The sequence below is a fragment of the Styela clava genome, chromosome 14, assembly GCF_964204865.1.
Source record: "Styela clava chromosome 14, kaStyClav1.hap1.2, whole genome shotgun sequence".
NCBI lineage: Eukaryota > Metazoa > Chordata > Ascidiacea > Stolidobranchia > Styelidae > Styela > Styela clava.
In genome coordinates, this window is record NC_135263.1 from 11,847,911 (window position 1) to 11,874,558 (window position 26,648).

The window sequence follows — 26,648 nt, forward strand, 5'->3', positions numbered from 1 at the left end:
TCTCATCTGGAGAAATCATCTCGAGAACAATGCAACTCACTCAGTTTTTGGTGTACTCGGATAAACAGTGCTCATAAAATTATTCGCGATACTCCTCAAGTCGAATATCTTTCCAAAACCTTCTGGTGTGATATTACTTGTTGCACTGGATATTTTCTTCCTTCCTAATTTATGTTGTAGTTCATGAGCATACAAATGTACAAACGGTTCCCAGATATTTATAGCCTGGAAACAAATAATATATCATTATTGAATAGAATACATTTAGAAGATAGAATCGTCCAGTGTTGGAAGGAAACTTGATCCAGTATTTATCAAAAACTTTGAAAAGTGACTCAGGTCATCTACACGACTCAACCTGAATTTCTGCTCAACGAACCGCCAGTGAGGTTTTAACTCAGTGAATGACTCGGCTCGAGAGTAAGATGACCCATGGTGCATGACTAATCACTGTTTGCTTATGACTCTGGATTTTTAAGCAATATTGGAATGGTCATCCAATTACTACGGAATTCCATTGGGTAAAATATCGGCTAACTATGAAAAGTTAGAACAATACCACCCTTTTTTGAGTTTTAGCACATTTTTTCACAAAAACGATTCATACAGTAATATATAAAGACTATATATTCAGCAGAATCTCAATGAGAAAATTTTCCTGTGTAATGAGATCATTATTTGGATCAAATTTTACCATAAAAAAATCAGAAATCAAGATTCCAAAATAACAAATTTTAGGAAACGTCATCCTTGCTACCAGTTGAATCACAAAATGACTTGCAACCAGCATATCATAAACCCATAAAGTTTACCTCTAAGTAACCCATCAGCATTATTCCAAGGCAGAGTACCAACATAACAGTGACTATAAAGTAGTATAAGGTTGGCTCCCAAGATGGCCTTGGAACAGCTTCCTGACATAATGGAAGCATGTAAGGTGGTAATGTAACATTGAGGATGAAGATCATGTCGTTTCCTTGTGCTGTTACAAGCTTCAACTTATGGAGAACTAGATAGCTGGTGAAGTCCGGTGTGTACCTGATGATCAAAAAGAGATAAACTTTATAAGTCTTTTCGAGAGATGAGGTTGGGACATAATCTCAAACCAAATCACAGCCTAGCTAAAGCCTAAATCAGTGGTTATCAAACAATTTGGAGCGCCTCCCGCAAGGGGGGCGTAGATGATTTTTGAGGGGGTGTGGAGTTGTTAAAAATATTTGCTAGAGTTGATTTTGTCCACCTTATTTTGACGCATTAAAAATGGAAATCCCGCATTCTTTCTAAATCTTGATGGCATTCGGAAACATGCTTAAAATTTTCATTTATTTCATTATTTACGTTCCATCCACATTTTCAACGTTTTTTGAATAAGGCATACTTTCGCCTTATTATTCGTTTTTTGTAGCTAGTTGGGCGCGACACTTGTCAAATTGTAAAAAGGGGGAGTGACTTGTTCGAGAACCACTGGCCTAAAGCATTAGACTAACATTATGTTGGTATCACAGAATATATATTATCTGTTCATATCCATTGCCTTGTAGCTAAGAACACTAATGCCTTGTAGCTAAGAACACTAAAGTTAAGTTTACCAAGGTTTGAAATGTGCATAAAATTAATCTTTTTACCATTCAATTTGAATTTGTTTATTTCCTAATTTAATTAAGCAATTGAATCATGATATACATGCTTACTTAGTGGGCGCATTTCTTAAATAATTATTAGAGACAAAATATTCTCTAATATTCTAAACTTCCTGTTGTTTGAACACAAATATCTTGTTAAGTTGCTGATGCACTACTTTACCTATACATACTGTGGTTTGTTCCCTAAGTAAGTAAATATAAGACATATGTACTAAAGGATAAGAAGTTAGCTGATGGTGAAGGGATTTTGATTACATCTGGATCTGTCCCAAGATTAAACATACACACACTCACTCGGTTCTTCAAATACGTTCATGCCTATTATAAATATAAACAGACTTACGCAATTTCAATTTTCTTGCTTGTATTAGGTTGCAAAATAAATTGATCGCAATCTAACACACGAAACCCGTATCCTTCACAAGGTGAACCACTAACTGTTATACTGGTGACATGTATCGGCAACATTCCTGTGTTATTAGCATGAAACCACTTTCTGACAGTGAAACTAGGATTGGATTTTTTCTCTAAAAATAAAATTAAACATACATTGAGGATGAATTTTAGAGACAAAAAAACTGCACAGGGCTTAGCCAAGCAGGTATTCGTGTCATCAATATTGAGTAGGCTCATAAAGTCAATTGATTTGATAAATATTGACTCCAAGTACAACTCTTGAACTCCGGGAACACAAGAGTTAGATAACAAAAAATTGACATATACAGGCCTCCTTTAAGTTTGTTGAGGAAGCTAATTAAATTTAATTCTTTTTGAGTTTGTCAAATTTTAATTTTGATTATCATCATTTTAAGCTTGATAAGCTCAGACTGCAATCAATAAAAACATGTCATCTGGCTAGAAAGCCCTGGTGGTATCTTGCATGACGCAATATGAAAACCTTATAACTATAGAATAATCTTACTTGTACAATCTTTTAAAAGATCTTTCGTTAATTTAAACCTCAGAGTACTCGTCTGCAAGTTCGGTGATTTTCCTCCGAGTGTTAAATGTTCATACGCACCTCTACCATGCATTGGTAATGCATCAAGAATAGTGAGATTGTTTCTGAATAAGAAAATACCATATAAAGATTTTATCCATACCATTTCAAACTGACAGCTTATTTCGCAATAGAAATAGCTGAAGTGTTGTTTAGAATATTTAAATTAATATTTATAATTTGCAAATGTGTATTTCATCGACAATAACTTTCCATTGCTTCACTTCGGTTCAAAATTATGGGTAGAAGATGTCTCATTATTAAACCTATTTATAAGGTTGCTTATAAGAATGACAAAGAAAGATATCATTTGCATAGAAGTATTAACCCATCTCTATTACTAATCTGAGCATTTCGCAAATGTAGAAAATTTTATAGATAAAATACTTAAAAACAAACAAAAATTCAAAATTTTTCTTTGGCTTCAGGTCATACTGTTCAGCTTAGTCCCATTATGTCACTATACCAAAAACAATTTTTCTATAGTACTAACCTTAATAAAATTACAGTGGATTTAGGATTGTCATCATACGGTATGAATTCAACCTTCAGATTCACACGATCTCCAGGTTCAATGAATAAATTAACAACAGTGTGATTCAACTTTCCATTCAATGTATATTCCAACCAAACCATTTGTGATGTCATATCTTTAGACTGAACAAAAGTGAGAATTAGTAAGCCTTCGGAAGAATGTACAAAATCAATCGCATATTCATCCGAAGATCCATCTCCTTAAATATATGTATCATGTTCAATTTCATAAGGTATTACCTGACACTCTAAGATGTAAGATCTTAGAAAAGTTTTGTATAAGCAGGCAATCATAAATTGCAAAGACCACTACTGTTATTAATAAGGTTGGCTTATAATACCTAACTTTCACATTCTGAGTGAAATAATTGGTTTACGTGAGCACCGACATAAACATTTCCAGCATAGCTAGATTGTATATGTTACATATTGTCCACAAAAGGAATTTGGGCAACTGAAAATCAACAAATGAAAAATTCAATAGAGATATATTTGAAAGTGAAAATGTCCATCTCCATTATACGAGTGAGAAAGACAATCTATACAAAGCACTGAAATTTGAAGATTTTAGATATTTCAGTTTGAGTTTTGTAGCGTGGTAAGCCCCACATGTATAGTGTAGGCGATATTGGAAACTCCATAAATTACAAATAAAGCATTCATATCAGTCATACATACAATTTCTTAACACAAAGGAGTCATTTTAAAGACCATTGTGCGTACCATTGTGTACAAAGTTTTTTTTTTTGAATTTACTCATTTAAATTTACATTGAATGTCTGAATTTATGCGTACTCGCAACAATGAAAATGCAACATTGCAAAATTTGAAAAAAAAAAATATTCACACAAAGTCGTTTTATTCATGATCATACTAACCACGTCTTGTCTCGGATCCATGAGATGAAAAAGAGTGCTATTATCCATTATAAACGAATCCTCTTTGATTTTATCTGACCAATCAAAAGCCGCTAAAGCTGCCTCTGGTTGAGGATATAATGACAGTGGTAAAACCTGAACTATCACAGGTGAATCCGCAGGATTTACAAGAGTTAATGTTGCAACCTAAACAAAAAAAATAATAAAAAATAAAAATACCAAAGTGAAAAAATTTCACCACATTTGTGAGAATTTGTATCATTTTTGCAAATTCATCACTGAAATAATTTTTAAATTCTGAGACAACTCGGAAGTAGCAAAATGAATTTTAGAAATCAGACTCTCGAAAAAGTATGCTTCCGGAATTCACACAATTGGTAATATTCTTAATTGTGGACCAACTAACTACCTAACTTAGGGTAAATTCAAATAGTGATTTATCCAATATCCCTATTTGACATTGAAATTAATCAGCAAATACAAAAAACACTTACAGATTTTCTTCCGACATGAGTCAATGGAAAGTCAAAAGTTTCTTCCTCAAGAAGAGTAGGCCAGAATAAACTAGCTTGAACTGGAACTTCCACATCCATAACGACATCAGCACTGAGAACCAAGGTAGTGTTGGGCCTAAAATATTTTTGAATAAGTTAATACAAACAAAAACAGAACAATGACTTAATCAATAATAATTGGCCTAGTGTGTGTAACAACAAAATATCTATAGCTTATTGGTACAATTATCCAGTAGTTGGTACTACAGACCTCGAAATATATTGGAATTGAAGGTTAAAGAGACAAGTGCAAACAGCATTCCGACAGCCTCACCAAGAGAGTAATACGTTGGATATACTGGAAAAATTCGCCTCTTTTCAAAAAAATGTTCTGCGTACACCAGTATGTGCTTGTCTGAAGATTAGTTCAGATTAAAAAAAACACAAATTTAAAAACAATCAATCCAGTGAGGCTAAATAGTTTGTACTTAATAAGACTAGCGAGGTCAAAAGATATTACTACTTGATGAAAAATATTGCATACCCAGTTAAACCTTTCTTCTGCAAATTTTTCCATCTTTGTCTATATTCCTTATACCTCTTGGAGTCAAACTCAACAGAATCAGGTCCTAATGCTAATGTAGTCAACCAGTGATGACCAACTACAAAAGCAAAAAAGAAAAAAAATGATTATTAGTTCATCACATTACTAACGATGGCGATGAAACATTACAATACTATATGTAATAAAGTAAAAACGAAAATGAAACAACTTGATAATAAAACAAAATTGATCAAAGAAATAAATACTTCATGGGATTTGCTTCACAAAGCATTGTTAAGAGTAAAGGTGGTATGAATATGCCAAACAAAAAAGAGATTCTGCTCTTACACATCATATTAGCCTTTTCCATGCATCAGTGTCTGCATATTCAGAAATTGTTCAGAATAAAAATGATAAAAAAACAAAATGGTACTTACTTGTCGTAGAAGTTGGTAATCCTACATAACATCGATCAGGTTTACAGCTTTGTCTTGCATCGAAATATACTTTTCCTATCTTTGATTTTTTATTTGGTTCGAAACTTAGTCCTTGATTCTTCAATTTCCTTTAAAGTGGGTTATTATTTTTTAGTAAGTCAACATCACACAGAGTAGCAAAATATAGTCCAGAAAAATTAATTCATCAAAAATGATTGTTTTTAATTGAAAATTTTAATACTTGAAATTAAGCATAGACACATTGTAAATCAGTAATGAGCTTTCACTAAAATTTTTATATGATGTGTTACTAAACCTTCGCTCCAAACTAGGCTCCAGACTAGTATCTAGAGTTAATTTTCGAACAAATGATATCCTTTTGTTCCCAACAAATACTTAGTTAATACCAATATGATAAGCTCTATCCACCATGACATGACATGATTAAATAATTGACAAATTTAAAATTGAAGATTGCATAATAAATTTCAAAGATTCAAGCCTCGGGACTTGATCATATTGTTTATGTATTCACTTTCGATCCTCATCAACCTGGCCATACAAAAAAAAACTGATTCGAATGCTGAGCAAAAGACTGAAATATATATACTTACTTGTAATAAAATCTTTTATCCATTTGTTTCGAATGTACATACTCTAGTTTAGTAACTTGTGCAAATGTGTTGACGACGGATAATGTCTGATGTACAATCATGCCCTGAAATAAAAAAAAATTAAAAATTTACATTAGGATCAGCATAGCATATTATGTAGTGATATTTTTTGAATAATTTGATATCATGGGTTTCTGCTTGATATTGTTCAGATTTAACTAGGCCGAACAACACGGACCCAAGTGGATTATCTTGCTAAATTCTTGCTGTTAGGGTAATTGCTATGGTTTGACAAAAAACAAATCGCTCTTCTCCAAACCAATGAACCAATGAATTTGAAAATTTCTAATAATGAAAGATGAAGGCGCTCGCTAGATCGCTAGAAATCACCTACTAGACTACAAAAAAATACAAATTCGCTTGTAATAGACTGCCTTCCCAACGACTTCCATGCTAATTTTTTCAGTGAACTCTATGCCCTCAGTCTTTATTAAAGGGTTACCATACAGTTATTCGTTATCATTATTCCTGAATAATTTATTCAAAATAATATACAAACCGGAAATGAAGGAGGAAATTTGATTCTTTCTGGTTTCACAGTGAGATTGCCAACGACGATGCGAGCTTTTACAGGAATATAAATAGTCTGAAAATAGAAGGAAAATGTATATATTTTAATTCTGCAAGTAAAGTATACTAATGGTTATTAACCCAAAAGACATTATGTGGTCAACTTCAGCAAAAGTGAACAAGAAACCATGTATAATTATTGCTTTAGTGAGTTGGCGTGTGTTATGTTAATTATTTAAAAATGATCCTATTTAAAACAGGTTCAAGTATCTGTGATACAAGAAAGTCTACATAACTTGACTACGGTACCTTATCATATATTCCATATAATCCCATATTTTCAATTCACAAAATTTCGAATAAAAATAAAATTATTTTAAAATAAACGAGATTCAGATATTGCCAAAGAAATCAGGAACAACAGCTTCATGCATTCAAAATGAAATCTATTGATCAATAAAGAAGGCCATTTTCTTTCCCAAATATTTAAATTTCTCACCTCAAATTTAGTTGTAAGACTCAACTGTCCTGTGATTTCTTCCTCCTTATCATCCGCAGAAAGTAAAACTTCAAAAACAGAACACGAGTTGCTAGGCAACCACAACTGAAAAAACAACCAAAAAACTTAACGTCTGGAGCATAAGACACATAAAAAAGTAAGCAATATGTCTGAGCATTAAGCGATGATGAAAGATTAATATTGTACCATGTTGAAACTTGGCTAAAAAAATAAACTTACAGGTTTCAAAACACTTTGATCAGAAATATTCTTTCCTGAATCCTGTGTAATAGATTCCAAACGAATGTAAATATTCCGCAATGTGCTGTTAATTTTTTCAAGCAATATCTGAAAAACAGGTATGAACATATTATCGAGTAGTTCAAATATCTCGATCGCACTTTCACAAATCTTTTTCTTTAACGTTTAGTTGACCAAAGTAAAACTTTCTCAAACAAGCTGTTAACAACAATATATAATATATCGATATATAAACCATAATTGGGTGTACGCAAACATGCCTAAAATAGATCGAAAGCTTGATAAATTCCAATTTTTTATACAAAACATATAATAACTTCAAATAATTTCTGAGAATTTGGCTGTATATGTATATGCGTTGGCTGTATATGCATATGTTCAGGTTGTATATGGATATGAGTCGGCTGTATGCATATTTTGGGTTGTATGTGGATATCATGTTACCATCCACACCCTGTCTATTTGATAGAGATACCCTGACCTACGGGAGTTCAGCACACTTCTCTACTGATGATCCCAATTTTATTTAAATCTTTCCAGTACAATATATTACCTTAGCAGGGTTATGATTGTATAAAGCAAATAAAATCACTCGTTTATCCATAGTTCCCATGACTCCAAAATCTATTGTCTTCTTCTCTTCACGAAGAACTTTATACTGTAAAAAAATTCAGAAATTTTTATCAGGATAAAAAATCCAAACCAAACTGACAAATCCAAAAAATTGGAATTAGACATTGATAAAAATTCAGTTTATCAAAGTAACTAGATAGATATTTTACCATAAAATTGGGGATTATCCCATCGTATTCCGAATCCTGTGAAATCTAACATTTTTATGGTAAAGATATCAACTTGTTTTTGCTTAGACAAAATTAGTTGCAAGATTTTTATACGAAGTTTTGTCCGTCTTTCACTTTGAACAAGATATCCAGCTTGCGATTGCAACATAGTCAAGTCCGGCATGACCGAGACCAAATCAGTTGGTGTCATAACGAATATCCAATACCATACCCCTAAATTAACACCCATACAAACTCGCCCCCCCCCCCCCCCCCCGAAGGTTGAAATAATCCACAATTCCAAAGGAATGAAAGTTTAATAATATTGATCGTTTACATTATGATTCCAACATACCGTAAGCAATCCTGAATACGTATGAAGCGGCAAACTAAATTTTGAAGCATTTGTTTGTAACATGAGGTAATATGTTGAACCAAATTCATTTTCATTTTTTTCCTCTTTCGATATTTCTTTCTTTTCCCCTGGATCATACTCGATAGAAAATGGTGTAACTTCAGATGACATAGGCAGGCTGACAGGACCATCAAAATTTAAAACCTATGAAAATAGAAGGAATTGTTTTATATTTTTTTTTATTATTTTGTAAAATAAAAAAATTTATGTGATCGATATGTCCCACTTTACGTGATTCCTCTAATCTTTTGTCGTACCCATTATAACCCAAAACCTACCACCAACTCCAGAAGTATGTGTACCAATAGGAAGGTTAACTAATTTTTTCTCACCCATTTTACATCAAGTTGTGTAAAGGGACTGAAACATATGGGCATGGGGGATGGTCACTTGGCTAACACAGACAGTCCCCGAACTCGTAATAGAACTAAAATAAGGAAAATCGGAATAAAATTATGGCTCAAGCCTAACCTGATACACATACTATGGGAGTACCCCAACTTCCTTATTTGTATGCTTCATATCAATTGCAGCACAAAATTAGCCATAACGCATACAGATTAGCTAATATTAAACAAACAAAAATATGACAACCTTAGCATACAATATAGAAATTCTGAAAATCCCAAAATTTGAATGCTTCGGTATTTATAAAATATTCTCAAAATATAGAAATCCGAAATATATTATTTGAACCATAACTTCACTTCCTACAGGGTATTCTTAAATTCTTGGAAATGCATTTTCTGTAATTTTCGCGAGTCAGGTTCGAGTCCACACTGGTTTAGTTAGCTTTCGCCTGACGTACTTCTTCGATTAATAAATAAAAAGAAAAAACAGTTCGAACCTTAAAATGTTTTGATGCTCTTTCAGTAACTGAAACATTTTGAATCAAGACAGGAAATTGGAATAAGTTAGAGAATGATATGTTACGAGTAGTTTTATTCTCATCATGATGAAATAATACAGCATCTTCATCAAAACCCAAAGTCCTGGAAAAAACAGACAAGAAAAATATGAAAATTTTCGTCGTGAAATAGAATGCAAGATCTGGCACAAGCAGGATCGTGCCTGGAATTGGAGTTGCATGAATTTGCATGGTGAGGATTTCTTGTTTTCCTCGGCTACTTTCAGAATTTATGGTCATTCGAGTTCTGCTAGAGCAGGGGTTCCCAACCGGGGCCTTGTGGCCCGTGTTCTTCCTAGTTTCATTGCTTGATAAAGTCATTTCACCGGGTGTTTTCACTTTGTTGAGCATGAATTGTTTGAACATAATGAGATTTGGAATCTATCATTCAAAATAACACTATAAATACCAATGGAAGGATAAAGAGGGGGGCCACCATGAGTGCTAAAACTCTTCAATATGGGCCACAGCCCACAAGCCCTAATGATTGGAAACCACTGTGCTAGAGCAAGGTTTCTCAAACTGGGCCATCAACCTCCTAGGGGGCCACCAAGCAGTTATCTGAGGGCCACGATCAGTGGTCTTCACTAGACACCCTTCACGATGACTGTCTGTATTGATAGTGAATGCAATTTGATCCCTTCTTTCGATTGTAGTACATTAATTCTTTTGCTTGCCAGCTTCTTATTATCAAATGTGCCGCACTAAATGACTGAAAGAATAACTTTTTTCAAACTCTATACACCTGCAAGTATTTAATCATACATTGCTTTTATATACAACAAAATGATAGATGTACTGTCAAATAGACTTACCCATTTAATAAATTGGCAGTGAATGGGATGTGTACTGTTGAATAACTTTTTTCTTTAGTTTTAACAGTGAGTGTTCCCCTGTGATCAGCATCAGATCTTGCCAATAAAGCTGTAAAATGGGAACACTTACACAGATCCATACTGAGTTAGATAAATTAAAGGAAAAAATAAAGTACTTTGCAGAAAATGTTTTCTGAATGCGGCTCTTGCAAAAAAAAAACTTCACAAAACCCTTGGTTAAAACCATATAAAAAATTATATGAATGACCCGAGAAGCAACAATATTAAGGATTCATGGGAGAATTCTTCAACAACTTGCCGCAAATTCAAGTCATAAAAGCACCAATTCAAATAGACAAGCAGTGAAAAACCTACCTGAAAATGTAATATTTGCTACAAGAGTAAACACTGCATCAGATTTTTTCAGCTTTATCGGTTTGAATTGAATGGAGATGGCGGGATTCGAACCTGTCACTGTGATATTACTGATTAAAACTTCATGGTCTCCAGAATTAAGTAAAAACAGTGGAAGAGTTTTCGGATCATCTGAAAACAATGAGTGTCATGTCAAAAAGTATTTCATTCAAAATTTTATAAATACAGACAGTTGCAGTGTATTGTAGTAAGAAAGACAACAGGTACATGACAACCAAAATAATCCATTGCTGGAAAGTTAGTTGGACATAACCACACGCGTCTATAATGAAATCAATAATTCATCAAGGGGCTCTTATTCATGCTGATCATAAGTTTGATTTCAACTGATTCAAAATTCAAATATTTCTGCAACGAAACGTATTTTTTTTCTAACTTTGAATGATAAATCATTCTAACATCATAAATTTCAGAATATTTGATATCGAATTTCTCAAATCGCCTAACCTCTCGGTAACCAATTTTAAGCAAAAAACTCGTATATATATTGGCTAAGTTAGTATGCCATACAAAAAGTTATCAGAATTCTTACCATATTGTTGTCTTAATGTTCCAAAATCAAGTAATTCTATGGATGAATATATCCCGGGAGCTGCAACAGAAAAATCAAGTTAAAAAATATATATTTTTACTTTTACCAATGTAAGCCTTTTTATGTCTTTATGACAAATTCACCAATGGCCCAGTCCTGGGTAAATGGCCTTTTATGATTCTCTGTTTAATAAAATAACAGTTTTAATGACGCAAAGAACTTCGTATTTAATTCTAACTTATTGAAACACTAGTTTTATTATTAAGAAGACATTGACAAACAGTGAAAATGCATACAAGGAAGTGATTTTTCAGTACTGTAACACAAAGCAAACAATTCCAAGAAATATGAACAATGCATTAAGAATTTATTGTAGATTTTTTATAAAGGGTTTGTACTTTTATCTGTAAAACTTTATGTTTAATAACACGATTTGTATTTGTCTACACATTACAGGTGGCCATTTAAAATACTTGAAATAATAGAAATTTTATACCAGTATCAAAAGTTGCATTTTACTGGGAAAAGGTTTTACTTTTAATAATAACGACACACTTCATTATACATTACTTAATAAATGTAGGTTTAAAGTAAAAACATCAAATAACTTTAATTTTTAAGTTCAAGATTAAGTGAGAGGTCTAAATTCAATACAAATCCTTTCAATAACAAAACCAACTAGAGTTAGAGGTCAGTTACGTCAAGTCAATGTACAGTTCACAATGTTTGAGTATTAAATCTAAATAATGTAAATTAGAGTCTTCAGGCAAAGGGTTATGTCTTTATCCATATAATTCCAGAAGCCCATGGCATTTCAGTGGTTCACCCATAACTAAAAGATGAGCCATCTCTACTTCTAAATGAGTGTATGTGATTATGACATAGTCATAATATAGTACCTAAGTAAACTTCCAATACCCGAGACAATTTATGCCATCTAACTAAGAAGAGTCTCGAAGTTTTTTCGTAACTAAATTTTTTCTATCTATTGGGTTTTTACGTGAGTATTTACTTCTCCGTTATCTATGCTTTTGCGCAGGTGGATCTGTATGCATATAATGCAAGGATGCCATAGTAGGGGGTGAAGATAACTTTCCTAAGTGATTCAATAAGTCGTGCTAAACACTAACACAAATATATTTTTAAAACGTTTCGTAACATAACGTTTCCAAAGTTTGTATTTGGGTATAGAGTATTTGGTTGTATTGAGTTGAACTATGTATGTCTGAGGAAGTCTGCCCTCAGTCAGAAATTGTTACAGAAATATATTTGTAATAGTGTGCAGCAAGACTATTGAATCATTAAAAAATTTTTAGTCGTCTTTAGTAAAAAAATAATTGAAATTCTGTCTCATCATCATCTGATCATTATTTAGTTGATTCTGGCCATTCTCAACAGATTAGAAGAACTGTTCAATAAATTAGTAAAATAAATTGATAATAATATTAACCTGATGACACTTCAACCTCCATTGGTAAAATATGATCAGAGTTTAAATTTTCCATGTGAGCAGTTTTAATCCTGATAAAAGCTGTATGATTCGCTTCCACATGACCAAGAAACCTTGCTCGTATTAATTGTTTTGTTTCATAAGGTGGTATTTCCTGAAAAGTAATACTGAACATTATTATCAAACATTTTGTATAGATAAATGTTAAAAAATTGTAAAAATTAAAACATTATACCAAAAATTTCCATAGAATGAGTTAGGATTTTTATATTTATCCAGGAGATGAGGAACAACATAATTATATGGGAAACTGGCCTCTTGTTTGGTAACAAGTCTATGTCTGGTATCGAAAATATTAACCCATTATTCATTTAATATGCTTTGATTCAATTGCTGAGGAAGCCGCATCATTCCAGAAGTCATAGGAAACTCCCCAGATGCAAGCAGTCCAGCAATACTCTCAAGCATATTTTTTATATACGTGGGGTGGCATTAAATTGTCTGTCTACTTTTTCACTTTTGGGGGGATAAAAATTTTTTGATCATGTTACGAGACTTCCATTGCTGAAACGATCATTTTCAAATAAAACTATTGTAAACTGACATTAAAACCAAAATTTTAATAAACACCTATAAAATATTTATAAATATATAAAATTTAGAATTTTTAAACTTCATTATAAAAGTTTGAAAATGATATTAGCCTTGGTTATCACTGGCACTAAAAAATTGATTCCACAACGTCTGTCAGCTTAGCAAAACTATAAACTATTTAGCATTGAATAAGAAGTTTATAGGGTTTCAAACAAACAATATGTTCAGAGTGAATCAGCCTTGTCAACAACAATTTCTTTCTTTCACCTCAAGCCATAATAAAAAAGAAAATATGATACTACTCGGCAGGCAGAAAATAATCATAATACGCCGGGATGAGTGACAGAAAGACAATAAATACCCTTCAGATTATACTTGTGACGTACAAAAAAGAATGTCATACATAGCGTAGAAGACGTTCCATGTAGGCCTATATCTACAAATCAAGACTTCAAATATAATTAATATTCCTAATATAAACTAGAGTATGAGAGATAAATTTTTCCTTTTTTTTTATATAACCTAAAACATAAAATTTCACTACTTTGTGAGTAAAACAACTGCGGATATATAAAATTTCAGTAAATCTACATGACTTTTTATGGTTTACAATCGATGTTGGTTTACCACACATCAATCTACAGCAATCTAAAGCATAAAGGTGATTCGAAATGAATATATTCAACTATAAACCCCCTCATCCCACAAGGTTAGCTGATTTGCCTTATGTGTGTACGCCTGTTATAATGGAAAATGAAGATAATCCTAGACTATTATGATTGAGGTAGACTGTCTTCTGAAGCATCCAGATGGAATAATGTTGTTGCATAGCTGTTTGTTGTGAACATATGATTGTTGTTACCCTAATATTGATGGAAATTAGATGCTGAATACACATGTATCAGGTGCTTATTATATATTCAATATGAAATTGTAGCCTACTTGAAATTCCTGCAGTTCCGTATCAGCTAATTTTCAAAAAAAGAGAAAGAAGACACTGGAAATCTTCAAAAATTATAATAATAGCAAAAAGGGTAGGTAGAAATTTGATATATATTATCTACAAAAAAGCAGGCTACACAATTACTTATATAGACTGAAAGGATCAGAAATCAGAATAAAAATAAACCAGATCAAAAATGGTAAATCGACACTGCTCTGCTATTTACATTCCATTAGAATAAGGGACATGATAAAATAAACAATACTAGTACGACAAAGAAACTGTGTGGTATCATATAACTGCTAGTGTTGCTAGGCAGGCCCTTCATGGTTGACTAATCACAAAAAATGGCAAGTCTCAAAAGAGAATTTGATTTCAATAAAGAGAGAAAGTGAAAAAAGAAAATCGATTGTAGGTTGGAATATTTTTGTATGAAAGAGCATTACAGTATTAGAAACGAATCAAATAAAAAAAAATAGCCCGTTTTATTCCTGTAAATACCATTTAAATTACCATGGCAAAAAATTTCCAGCACTGATCTATACATAACTAAGAATGGTTATTTTATAACTAAAATATATTAATACCAGTACACAAGTTCAATGTTACCAACATGAATTTGTTCTAAAGCATTAGGAATTGTATGATAATGATTGGCGAGCCGAACCATCATTATTGGCATCATAACCGATTCATAAGATAGAGATATCAGATTGAAGCACTAAGCCCATCCCTTTACTCGAGTGTAAAAATCAAAAATCGTATCTCTCCAAAATCAATGAAAATGTATAGGCGATGTATCCGTGCACCTTTTTCAGATCAAAAGTTGTAAAACACCTCATGTTAATATATCGACGCATGAAATCCAAATTGGGCCAAGTCCATTTTTCTAGTTTTGAGAAAAACGCAAAAAACATTTTTTTTTTGTTTCTTTTTTTTATTTCTCTAATACCTTACATCGAGGATGTGTAGTTTTTATGGTCCACCAAAGTTACAATGAAGGCCATAATTTTCTGGACCAGAAACAATTTTATTGGACTTAGGGCCCCTTTATTATGTTATTATAGAGGCTGGTATGGACTTAGCGCTTTGTATTATATTTTTTGAGAGGAGCTATGTCCAGAAAACGGACTTAGCCCCAACTTACAATGCAGTTATTCAGAGCTAAGTCCACTATAGTAGACACAGCTCTGTTTAGTTCTCAAATGCCCTAAAAAAAGCAGGGTTATGTCTATAGCTGTCTTGAGATCTAGAGCACCTAGAGATAAGGCAAATAGACCAAAATGTAGAGCTAAGTCCAGGAAAATCAGCAATTGAAAAATGTCATTTTTTGGAAAAGTGGACTTAGCACTGTTTGGTTTTGAGGTGTCGATATAGTGATCAAAATTGATGGTAAACCCTCGAAAACTACTCAAGATTTAATATCGTCACCTGTCAATATCTCTATACCCATGTAAAATTCTATTTCGAAGATTGCTAGGTGAAGTATGAGATTATTAACACAAAATTGCATACAAAAATATAATGTGCTATTTACAAAACAATGCATGGGTAACTGATTCTAAAAACACATAACAAAATGTCTGTGATGAATTACTACAAATGCATTATATAAAAAATATATATTTAATATATTGCATAAAAATATTTATTGTTCGCTGATATAACCATTGAAGACGAATATTGCATAGTCGTCAAAAAGACTGAATATGTGAATTACACAATTGTGTTCATATACAACATAATTCTGTGTTGTCACAGGTGTTGTTTACAATTTGTAATAAAGATTTGACGATTATTTCCACACAAATAAATCTGATTCAACAAAAATTTGGAATCAAAGATAATATGAGAAAATGAGATTTTGATAAAAATAGTGATCATAATTCATTTTTATGCTGAATCAATCACTGTATATCCTTGTATATAAGCAGACCCCCTGAAATTGACCCTACCCAAGTGAGTTTATAAAAATTCGAATATAAGCCGACCCTACATATTGTACACTCTTATCGTGAGAACTTGTTCGATTTGTAGTTGTTGGAATTACCGTAAGTTAGCATAATGTAATTTCGTTTGAGTGCTATCAAATTTTTGCCTCTTCTTTAAGTTTCGAACTCGACTTATATACTGTAGTAATATTTCAACTTGATGAGAAATACAGAGAAAAATTCATGAACTTTGACTGTGCAAAATCTACAGTTTCCTGTATAAATACACACTTGCGTTAAAAATGCGTTAAAAAAATGCAATAGTTACAAAACCTACCCATTGATCTTTATCAATTTCATGTTGTCCCTGAGGAAGCTGAAGTTGTAAAAATCCACTTGAACTATACATTTCTGTTACCTGAAATAGGTAAAGTTAAGTTTTAGTGACATTCCGAAGCAAAGTTTTACTATAGACAGTGGCATTCCGAAGTAAAGTTTTACTATAGACTTGGGATCGTAAAAAGTTTCGGATAGAACAAATGTCACAATACTTCTAATAGTGTTATAAAGTTGATTTTTGAAGGAAATATGTTCTTTTTGATTTGAAATATTCAGAATCCCATACATACATTTGGTAAAATCAATGTATACCTCCATTCAAACTTCAAAGTATTTATAAGAGTACAAAATGCACGAGTTGAATTTGAACCCTTTCGACTGCTGGAAACAATACAAAAAACACCAAATATCAATAGACAAGGATAGTTAAATTGTAGATGATCGATAATTGGATGTGCTTTTGAATGTGATACAATTGCATTGAATAACCATCATGAAAACATGTAAAACAATGCTTATAAATTAAAATGATGATTTTCTCAAAAGCAAATGTCATATTCATCTTATTGGCAAAAGAACATTAAATATTTGGATAGAACTTTGGATAGAACATTAAACTTGGATTGAAGATAAATCGCTTTTTTAGTATTTTTTTAGTTGGATGGAAAAACAACAGCAAGTTTTGACAAACAATGAAATAAGGCATGGTCCAAATAATTTAAATGGCATTCTGTTTATATAAAGCATCATTGCACATGAAAGCCCTCTCAGAGGTGTGTTACTTCTAAAAATATACAGCGACTTCTCTCATACAAATCGTCTGGAGCCTAGGAATAGCAAATGAAACTACCTACTTCATGCCAAATAACAGATAAATGATAAATCGTAAGATTAGATCCATTGACTACTAATGTATTGCAATTTGCAATGATTATTTAAAAACTTAACAACCACCAAACTCAAATTATAAACATATGCCTTTTAGCAGACTTGAAAAATTTGTGTGGGTAGTGGATTAAGATTACTCCAATACTGTTCCATTCTTATAAATTAAGATTCATATTGGTATAACGTTTTACTTGGTTACATTTATAGTCTGGGAGGCATGGTCAACTAAATTTTTAATACGATAACAGAGATGGGTGTGTGGAACAGCGTTCCTTATTTGCTAAGCGGTCGAGCAGAACGCCGGCAGTTAAATCTCCAAACCTAATATTTGCTTTCGAGGTCATAAATCCTTAAAGATCGTTTTTTTATATATAAGATATAGTTGACTCAAGCAAAAATAGGACAGTTTATCTATAAAATATACTCGATTGTGCAAATGCCTACATATATATCATTTGCCGTGTCTATGGCGGAATATTATGGTATATACAGATAATATTATATTTCTTAACATTATAACTAGTTGGTTATTAATAAAATCAGAAACTTTGTTAGAAAAGTTATTTAATAATTGCAACTTTGATCATTTACTTAAAGTACTGACAGACTTGAAATACAAGTTTGGTCAAAGTCGCAGTCTATTTATCTATAAAATCTGAAAGTAATTTTAAAATAATTTTTTTAGGATAGAATAGGATTTACATATTCATCCCTGGGGAAAGGAAAGTTGATAAGATGGCTTATTCATATTATGACGAACCAAGGCCTCTCGCCAGGTTACTCGTCAGTCCATGATGGGTATGGGATTAGTTGGCCAGTTATTAGTATCATGTGCATGGACAAATGGATGCCGGAGGAAGCTGTTACAAATCAGTGGTTATGTGGAGCACCACCCTATCTCAAATATTGAATTGCATTTAACCTTCAAATTGCAGTTCAACTTACAATTTCCTACTTTCCAAACCGAACAATGAATGATGAAAATTTTTCTTTACCTATGAGTCTGTGCAAGTGGCCATAAAATATCTTAAGAGAAGTCAAGTATACTCACTTGTAAAGGTTCACTTGTTGGATTATGCATACTAATTAAAGGTGAAAAACTGCTGTTGATTGGAACTCTCGCACCAAGGTATGGTCGCAACCTGTATGGATTCGGAATTCCAACCCCAAATACCTAAAAAAAGAAAAAGGACACTCCTAAATATTATTCAAACAAGAATATGATACTTGCAAATAGCTGAATAGGGGAGTATACACGATGCATATTTGAATACATAACATCAATTTAGTAAATACTGATACTTTCATAATGCTACGGTGTATCATCACTTCAAACACTTCATATTTTAGTCTTCTTTTGAACACCAACCAATGTGAAACTATCAATAAGTATATATATACAAGGAAAGCATATTTCATAATCTTGTTTTAGCATGACTTTAAATCACAGAAATAAAATTAAAACAAAATAAAGATAGCATTATATAGCTGATTAGGCTAAATGCATTGTTTTGTTACAATCGATAACATGTATTTTTAAATTTAGATTCATTATTATTTATTTAGAATACGAACACCTCGAAGAAAAGCAGACCACCAAAACGTCGCCGTAGAGCGGTTACACCACGTGCTTGGAAGACGATAATAAACCTGAGAGGCGCGAAAACTACAAGAAAATCAAGGGAGTGTGAAGCGTGAAGCACGCGACTCTCGTCTGCGAATTCGTCGTCTGCCAAAAGGTAATTGGAAAATTGGCCAAATCTCCTCGAGTAATAGTAAAATTTGCTGAAGGGATAGTAATTTGAATTTTGAGGTATGGTATGGCGATCGATTTTTTTGATGATCGGAGGAAGCCGTTACATTTATTACCTCACGGAAATAAGTTCAGAGTACCACTATTACCGCGTCGCCCGTTCAGTGAAGGAAGTACAACCGACTCCACCGCGTGCCATTTATTATTACTCGTTTCATATTTAGTTGTGTAGCGCGAAAACCTAATCTAATCGAGCAGTCTGTGGTTGGGATAAAAGTTTCATACTGCGGGTGCCGATTTCCCGACTTCACAGCTACGAATTGAACAGCTGAAAACAACGGAGACCCAAACAATTCTTCCACAATCGTTTTGTGTGATCACATCTGAAAATAGCGCAAAAAAACAGGGAAGAAATGTGCGAATTCGACAAATTCAAAACATCCCCAATACGTTTCCAGAAGCAATAAGTAAGACAGGTTAATGCTGTAATCGCCGATGCGCAGTGGTCAAGTGTTATTGATCACAAATCATGTAATATTCCAAATGAGTTTATTGACGGCCATTCTCATAACACGTTGGTATGATATGCACAAGGTAGCTGTTTCGCACTATAAAGCAAGTTTCATTGCACATAAAAGACCCAAAACTTCACGTTTATGGTTTTATGTTTTTACGTTTTATGGTTTTCCTCGATATTGATTGGCATCAATTTGCGACTAGGAGATCCGATTCACACACAAGGATACATTACGATAAGCTGTAGGTAGGATTCTGAGTCACTACTACCGAGATGATAATCTCGTAGTACACTAGTCCCGACCGCTGAAAGCTAGAAATAAATGATCACATAATATATGACTTGGTTGCCGTATTTCAAATTATGTACAACTCGTGACATCGTGCTTAGAATTATTGAATTTTAGTCTTAAATCGTTCAACTTCCCGATATTTTGCCAAATCAAATCAGTACGAAAATTTTGAATGTTGTCCCGGGACAAAACTGCGCCTAAAGCACTAAAATATTATAATTATTATTGTTTGCCATTATTTAAAGCAGTCAACGACCCGATCGTGGTGGCAACGAATTCGACTATAATAGTACCATTTCATTATGAATAAGTCATATTCGGTTGGCGACTTTAATACCACACATCAGTGATGGAGATAATAATCATATAATTTCAAATGCGTCGAAATATCAATCCATTATCCTGCGATTAGAACTTCACAAAAATAACAAAATCTGTTCAAATTATCGATGAAAGAATGATACACAATATATCAGACATCAATCATTAGCAACCAAAACTGTTTGAATTGTTAGTCCACAAACCAACCGAAAATAAAAATTCATCCGATAGGTACATAAAAACATATAGAACGAATGCGTTAATATACGGGCATCAAAAACAAAATTATCTTGGCTACTAATACATCTTCCGTCCAAGTAAGCGCTAATGAATCGCGTTAAACTCGTGGACAGTTTACTATGCTTTGAAAGTCCGGTATTTTAAGCAGTGACATTATCAATGAATGTTGGCAGTGAGACGTAAAACGACGTGTTTTGGAAAGCGTGTCACCTTTCTCGTGGGAGCTATGACGTAACAAAATCTCCATAGCAATATGCGCATAAAGGCCACCGTAGCTTTCACACAAGACACTTTCTAACCATGAGATAAGATTTTGGTTTTCGTGTTCGTCAGCAACCAATTTCGGAGCACTTAGGATTTTGAGTTCAACTAAACTGGAATAGAATAATTTCTTAGTTGATAATAATCTTCTCAAAAATTTGCTATATGTGCTCCGCAGCTGACACTTTTATATCTGGATTTTGGCGGAAAACAGATTAAAATGTTCGTTACATTAGATTGAGTATGGTTCACATCGACGTACCAGCCTTCCACTCGTGGGCCATACATGTCCGAGTATTACCGGTTGTGAAATTAGCCTAGATCAGGTAAGAATAGAAATTACTCTGTTAGTAAGGTCTATCTATGTAAACAGGACAAAAAACTTGCACACATCTCACGCAACAGAGACGCAAAATTTCAACGCAACGCAATTCGATTAGAAGCGTCTCGAAATCCAAATCGTGGCGCAATGTGGTAAAATAATTAAATCCATCATGAGTGAGCAAATTTATACCTTCCGTAAACGACCAAGTTTTCCCAATATGAATTTTGTTTTCGTGTTGTGAGCATTAAAAACGCTCAAATAAATTAATTCGTGTAAAATTATCGACATTGAAAATTCTTTCCAACATTCGGAAATTCTTCAATTTTTATAGAATAAAATTTAGCACAGATAAATTAGCATGAATTTACTTCAAATTAGACCAATTTCAAAATTTAAATTAATTCCATAGTCAAATTGTAAAATACTAAAGTATTCGGATACTGACATCCGTAGCGGTGTACCGCGCATAAACGGCCGTTAATATTTTCCATCGGCGTATAACGTAAAAACGTTTTTGTCAGGATGGCCAGGCGTTAGAATTGTAAATGGCGGTTGCTAAGAAACGCATACCTGATTCGTGTATGGCGAATAGTATTCTTCATTGCGATAAGAATAAACGATTACCTATGTATCCGTATTTAAAATTAGCACACAACACCGACGTCAAACTATTTTTGGCGTCAGGCATGGAAACGTGTTCGAGTCACGTGACTAAACAACAGAACTGAATATGATTTCATATTTCACACAGAGTTGAAATACAACGCTGAAGTTTCTTTGTGTTGAGTTCAAACAAAAAGCCACAAAAATTACGTCAATTTAAAATGACATTACAGCAATTGGGCAAGTCCATACTAGCATTGATAGTTCAAATGACCAATCCAAATTTGCTATAATGGGATTTGATATTTTCATTTTAAAGGGATAATTTACTACCTTATTTCTTAATCAATACCATAAAAATAGTTTATTAATCATAAGATACAACAATTTTATCCAAAATTTGAAATTTAAGGTTCATTATGGTTTTACTTTTAAAGTAAATTCATCCAGGCTGTTCAAATCAAAATAAATCTCATGATGTAATTCCCGAATCCCTAAATCACATTTCTAATTTAAGTACATATTAAAAACAAGCTAAGTTGGAAAGAATGGATGGCAACTTTAATCAAGTGATGATGTATAGTGTATACCAATGACAAATTTGAATTGATTCCAAGACTTGTTCTGGCATTTATCCAATTCTTGTGATGCATACCTAGCTCTCTAAACCAGAGATGGCCAAAAGCGAATACTGTAATCTACTATTCTGAATACATTCTAAAATAATATTTTGGAATATAGAATAGTGTATGTTAAACGAAGAACATGTAGAAGCCATTGCATATTTAAGAACTTGATTTTGAAAAGTTAAGACATAAAAACAATGATTTAATGAGTTCTCTATTACGAAGTTTTCAGGAATTAAATGAAGGCATTTTTGTCACACTGTGGCCTGTGATACTTCTTATACTTAAAATATATTTTTGAAATGATACCTTTCTAAATTACGGTAATCATAAAATTAATATTTAAAATATTGAATATCAGTAAGTGATTCATTTTGATTATAAATGCTCTCTATACCTTTGTTTCGCATTTTACCATAATGTGGAAGCCAGTATACATACAAAAGATGAAGTAGAATACATGAAGTCATAGAAACACGTCTGTAAGGGCGTATTATACTTTCCACACATGGATCTACAAAACCAACTTGGTTCATTCTTTGTGTAAATACCAGTATTGAATATCAGTCGTCTTGAAAACACTTTAAATAGCGATGTTCTATTTGGGTTTCTGACACACAATAAAGTATTCAGCATAGGAAGGACACGAATTTGTTTTCTTTATATACCTTTTCCTTCTATTTAGCAATGATATGCTGCATGGAAGAATGGGTATTTAGAGTAATATCAACTTAATATACTCAGTTTATAAAAATTCTAAAAATTTTGTTTTTTGAAATTAAATCTGTCCATTTGTATTGCTATACCCACACAAAAGTTCTATCAAACCCAGGCTTTTCTCTGATAAAAACTAATCAATTTACTCCGAAAAGCAATATTTTAGTTGATCAGTCAATTCATTTTCTCTACATCTATTTGCATAGCATCAGTAAATCTTACATTCTATCTATCATGAGTATGAGAATACAACAGCAGATTAGATCAACATTATGTTAAAAAAAAAAAATTGATCTGAGTGGCTTGATTTTGATTATTAGTGAATCAATTTCACGAAAATGATTTTGGTTATTATTACATATCATTACAAATTGGTTTTCAAGAGGGTATGAATAAGAGTAAAAATTTTCACCATAGTAATAATAGAACAAATACAAAATGTCATACCAGGAAGGAAATTGGCAGTGTTACATGACTTCTTGTTGCTATTCACATACATAAATGCAACATGATCGAAATCACGTTTTATTTGACATATGTCATTGTTTGTATAACTACAGGCACATTATTTCGGTTTGGTAACAGCAGTGACATGACATTGACAAATATTGTGGTACAAATATAAGAGTATTGAAATAAAATTTAAATTTGTATGTGATTCTCAATCATCAATACTCATTTGTGATTCTTCTCAAAGTGCATACATATGGAAAAACCAACAGGTTAACTAGTCTTGTGAAGGGTGATGAATGATAATGATTAATCTGCCTTGTCAAATTTGCCAACCTACATAAATACACACAGATAAATTGAACTTAGTTTTCAATGATATCCAAAAATTCAGTATATATCTCATAATCATATTGTAAAATTTGTGATACACGACAGGACAGAAGAATATTGTTATCTATGGCTAGAGCAAGTGCTGTTCTATGACAACAGTTATAAAACTGTGCTGAACTATTAGCTGAATTGCACAAGGAAACTGTGCTATTGTAAGCCTCCACAAAATTCAAATTACACGATATAGGCAGATACAAAACAGTTTGTGAAGAACACACCTATATTAACATCAATATCAAATCTTTGATAAAGTAGAGACCGAATAACATTGATGTTAGATGAACACAGGCCATGGTAAGACATAATGCAACATATATATTGCAGCAAACTATGCATTAAGCAGAGGCATTAAGTCAACACCAAACTGTATTTGACTGGTTGTGTACAATACAAAAATTCAACAAACATTGTGGTGTGGTTAAAAAAAGTAACAGCAAACTGTCTTAATCAAACATGGCTTTAGATGAAATTCCATTAATTCAGCATTTTCAATTATTATCGATAAGATAGAGAAATCGGAATGGATGGAAGGAGGAAAATAATGAGAAGAGGTATTACTTTTCATGGTGGTTAATTTAAGGCATCAACGTCTTTATAAAAAAGTAGAATTACTGTGAAGAAAATTGTGTTATATTTAACCTGATAAATGTGGTATTATTTCGATATAGATATATTAGATTTAAAATCACCAACCAACATAGAATGCTTTTATCATCACAGCTATGTTTATGACATTTCATAGTAAGGCCATCTGGAAAAATTTGTGTCATTTTAGTAACAAAAACCCAAAATTTTGATAACCATAATAGAAGGGCTTTCAAGCTACTGGTTGTAAAACTACAGCAAAAGCTTGGAATATGTTGAAAGAAATCTTTTTTCGTATACTCTGCTATAAACTTCAAATTTCACCCTATTTTAGAATTCTTATGCTGTAACAAACATCAGAAAAAAGTTGAGGTCAAAATAAATAATTTTTTTTCTTACTATTCAGATGATCAAACTATCGTGATGAGTTTAAATCCGAATAATTACATTAGAGAGTAATGTACATTGTACAATATAAATATGAAATTATAGACATCACCTGGTACATTCCAGCAGAACAAGTAACATGGATGCAGGGACACTAAAAGCGACATAACTTCAAGTAAACCTACTACAAACTGATAGGTCAAGTGTACTGAATGAAACAATTACGTAATGTATTGATGTCAGATATTTATTATTTGTCCCGCATCAGAAAACACTATATGTAAGGTCCGTTTAATAATGGTACAAAAAATTTAAATGTGACATAACACGGCAATTGACCGGTACATCGAGGTGTGAGTAATATGACTGCATTAGAAAAGGCTAACCAAATCATGCTGAACCTTTTGTAGGCCTGCTTTAAAATCTACAGCAACAGGAAACGACTGATGCAAAGTCCTAATTACTAGACAGGCAAACACATATGATAATAATATTAATACAGACATACAGTATCCGATAAAACTTTAGACTGCTAGTTAATTTCTGACTAGACATGTGACGGGGACGACCACCAGTTTTTGTAAGAAATGGAAAGACAATGAAAGATAAAACAACGACAAAAAAAACCAGGCAATAGCGCTTATTTAATTGCCTATAAACAGGTATAGCTATATAACAACTTCAGTTATATGAATATTTCTGTAAAACTATACTAAATTCAAGTATTTAAATCAAATTTTCGTTCTACGAAACATATATAATGTTTATTTAGTAGTATTAGTATGACGTATCACGCAAAATGAGAGGTAATTAGATACAGCGCAAAATATTAAGCGTCCACATTACTTATTTGAAATATATTCTTAAGGCATAATCGAGTATTTGGATTACGATAAGAGGACAACTATATTGCCATTTATGTCAAAGCATTTTATAAGTAAGCCAATTATGTTTATCAGAGTGAATCGCTTTGCCTAATTATAGTTGTTGCTCGGAAATAAAATAAAAATATTTTTATTTTCAAACTGCTGCCTTAATTGCTTTTAAACAAATTTTTACAGGTTACAGAAAGACTATTATTTGTATTTTTTTTATATTTCATTCTCATCTCTGTTCTCCCCGAACAGGTTACAGAAAGACTACTATTTGTATTTTTTTATATTTCATTCTCATCTCTGTTCTCCCCGAACAAGTTACAGAAAGACTATTATTTGTATTTTTTTTATATTTCATTCTCATCTCTGTTCTCCCCGAACAGGTTACAGAAAGACTATTATTTGTATTTTTTTTATATTTCATTCTCATCTCTGTTCTCCCCGAAGCCAGGTGTTTAACAACAAACTTTGCTGGAATTTCCAAAATTTCTCCACCATATGCTGGGTTTTTCCGCAGATGACTATTATATCGAAAAGCGAGTGTCAGCAAACTGCATATTCTAACGGTGCTGTACAGTATTTCATGTCCATATTTTTTTAATTGCTCACAAATATTGAGTATATATTGACTTTTTACTTACTTGATATGGAAACATTCCATGCACTGTATTTATAAATAAAGTATTTTCAACATTCCCAACTATTCTCGCGAGAAAAACAACTTCAAATGACGTGTTGCCTCCCGGTGGAACAATCTGAAGAACAGAAATCATAGTTCAACAAAAACGAGTAAAGCGA

At 32.6% G+C, this 26,648-nt stretch overlaps 1 protein-coding gene across 2 annotated transcripts in view; it reads right to left on the bottom strand.

The window, feature by feature from the left end:
- LOC120340978 (transmembrane protein 131-like) overlaps positions 1-26,648 on the bottom strand; it is a 142,063-nt gene that overhangs the window by 107,198 nt on the left and 8,217 nt on the right. For both annotated transcript variants that reach the window (XM_078119664.1, XM_039409385.2), the window contains exons 6-28: positions 26,492-26,605; positions 18,557-18,679; positions 16,616-16,696; positions 12,811-12,964; positions 11,361-11,420; positions 10,769-10,939; positions 10,394-10,502; positions 9,519-9,663; positions 8,612-8,815; positions 8,028-8,132; positions 7,454-7,561; positions 7,214-7,318; positions 6,704-6,790; positions 6,145-6,248; positions 5,531-5,658; positions 5,094-5,211; positions 4,550-4,685; positions 4,056-4,241; positions 3,137-3,300; positions 2,566-2,708; positions 1,987-2,170; positions 813-1,038; positions 41-225 (exon numbers count right to left, since the gene is read on the bottom strand). In XM_078119664.1, coding sequence (XP_077975790.1) covers positions 41-225; positions 813-1,038; positions 1,987-2,170; positions 2,566-2,708; positions 3,137-3,300; positions 4,056-4,241; positions 4,550-4,685; positions 5,094-5,211; positions 5,531-5,658; positions 6,145-6,248; positions 6,704-6,790; positions 7,214-7,318; positions 7,454-7,561; positions 8,028-8,132; positions 8,612-8,815; positions 9,519-9,663; positions 10,394-10,502; positions 10,769-10,939; positions 11,361-11,420; positions 12,811-12,964; positions 16,616-16,696; positions 18,557-18,679; positions 26,492-26,605 — 3,140 coding nt within the window. The remainder of the gene's footprint in view (positions 1-40; positions 226-812; positions 1,039-1,986; positions 2,171-2,565; positions 2,709-3,136; positions 3,301-4,055; positions 4,242-4,549; positions 4,686-5,093; positions 5,212-5,530; positions 5,659-6,144; positions 6,249-6,703; positions 6,791-7,213; positions 7,319-7,453; positions 7,562-8,027; positions 8,133-8,611; positions 8,816-9,518; positions 9,664-10,393; positions 10,503-10,768; positions 10,940-11,360; positions 11,421-12,810; positions 12,965-16,615; positions 16,697-18,556; positions 18,680-26,491; positions 26,606-26,648) is intronic.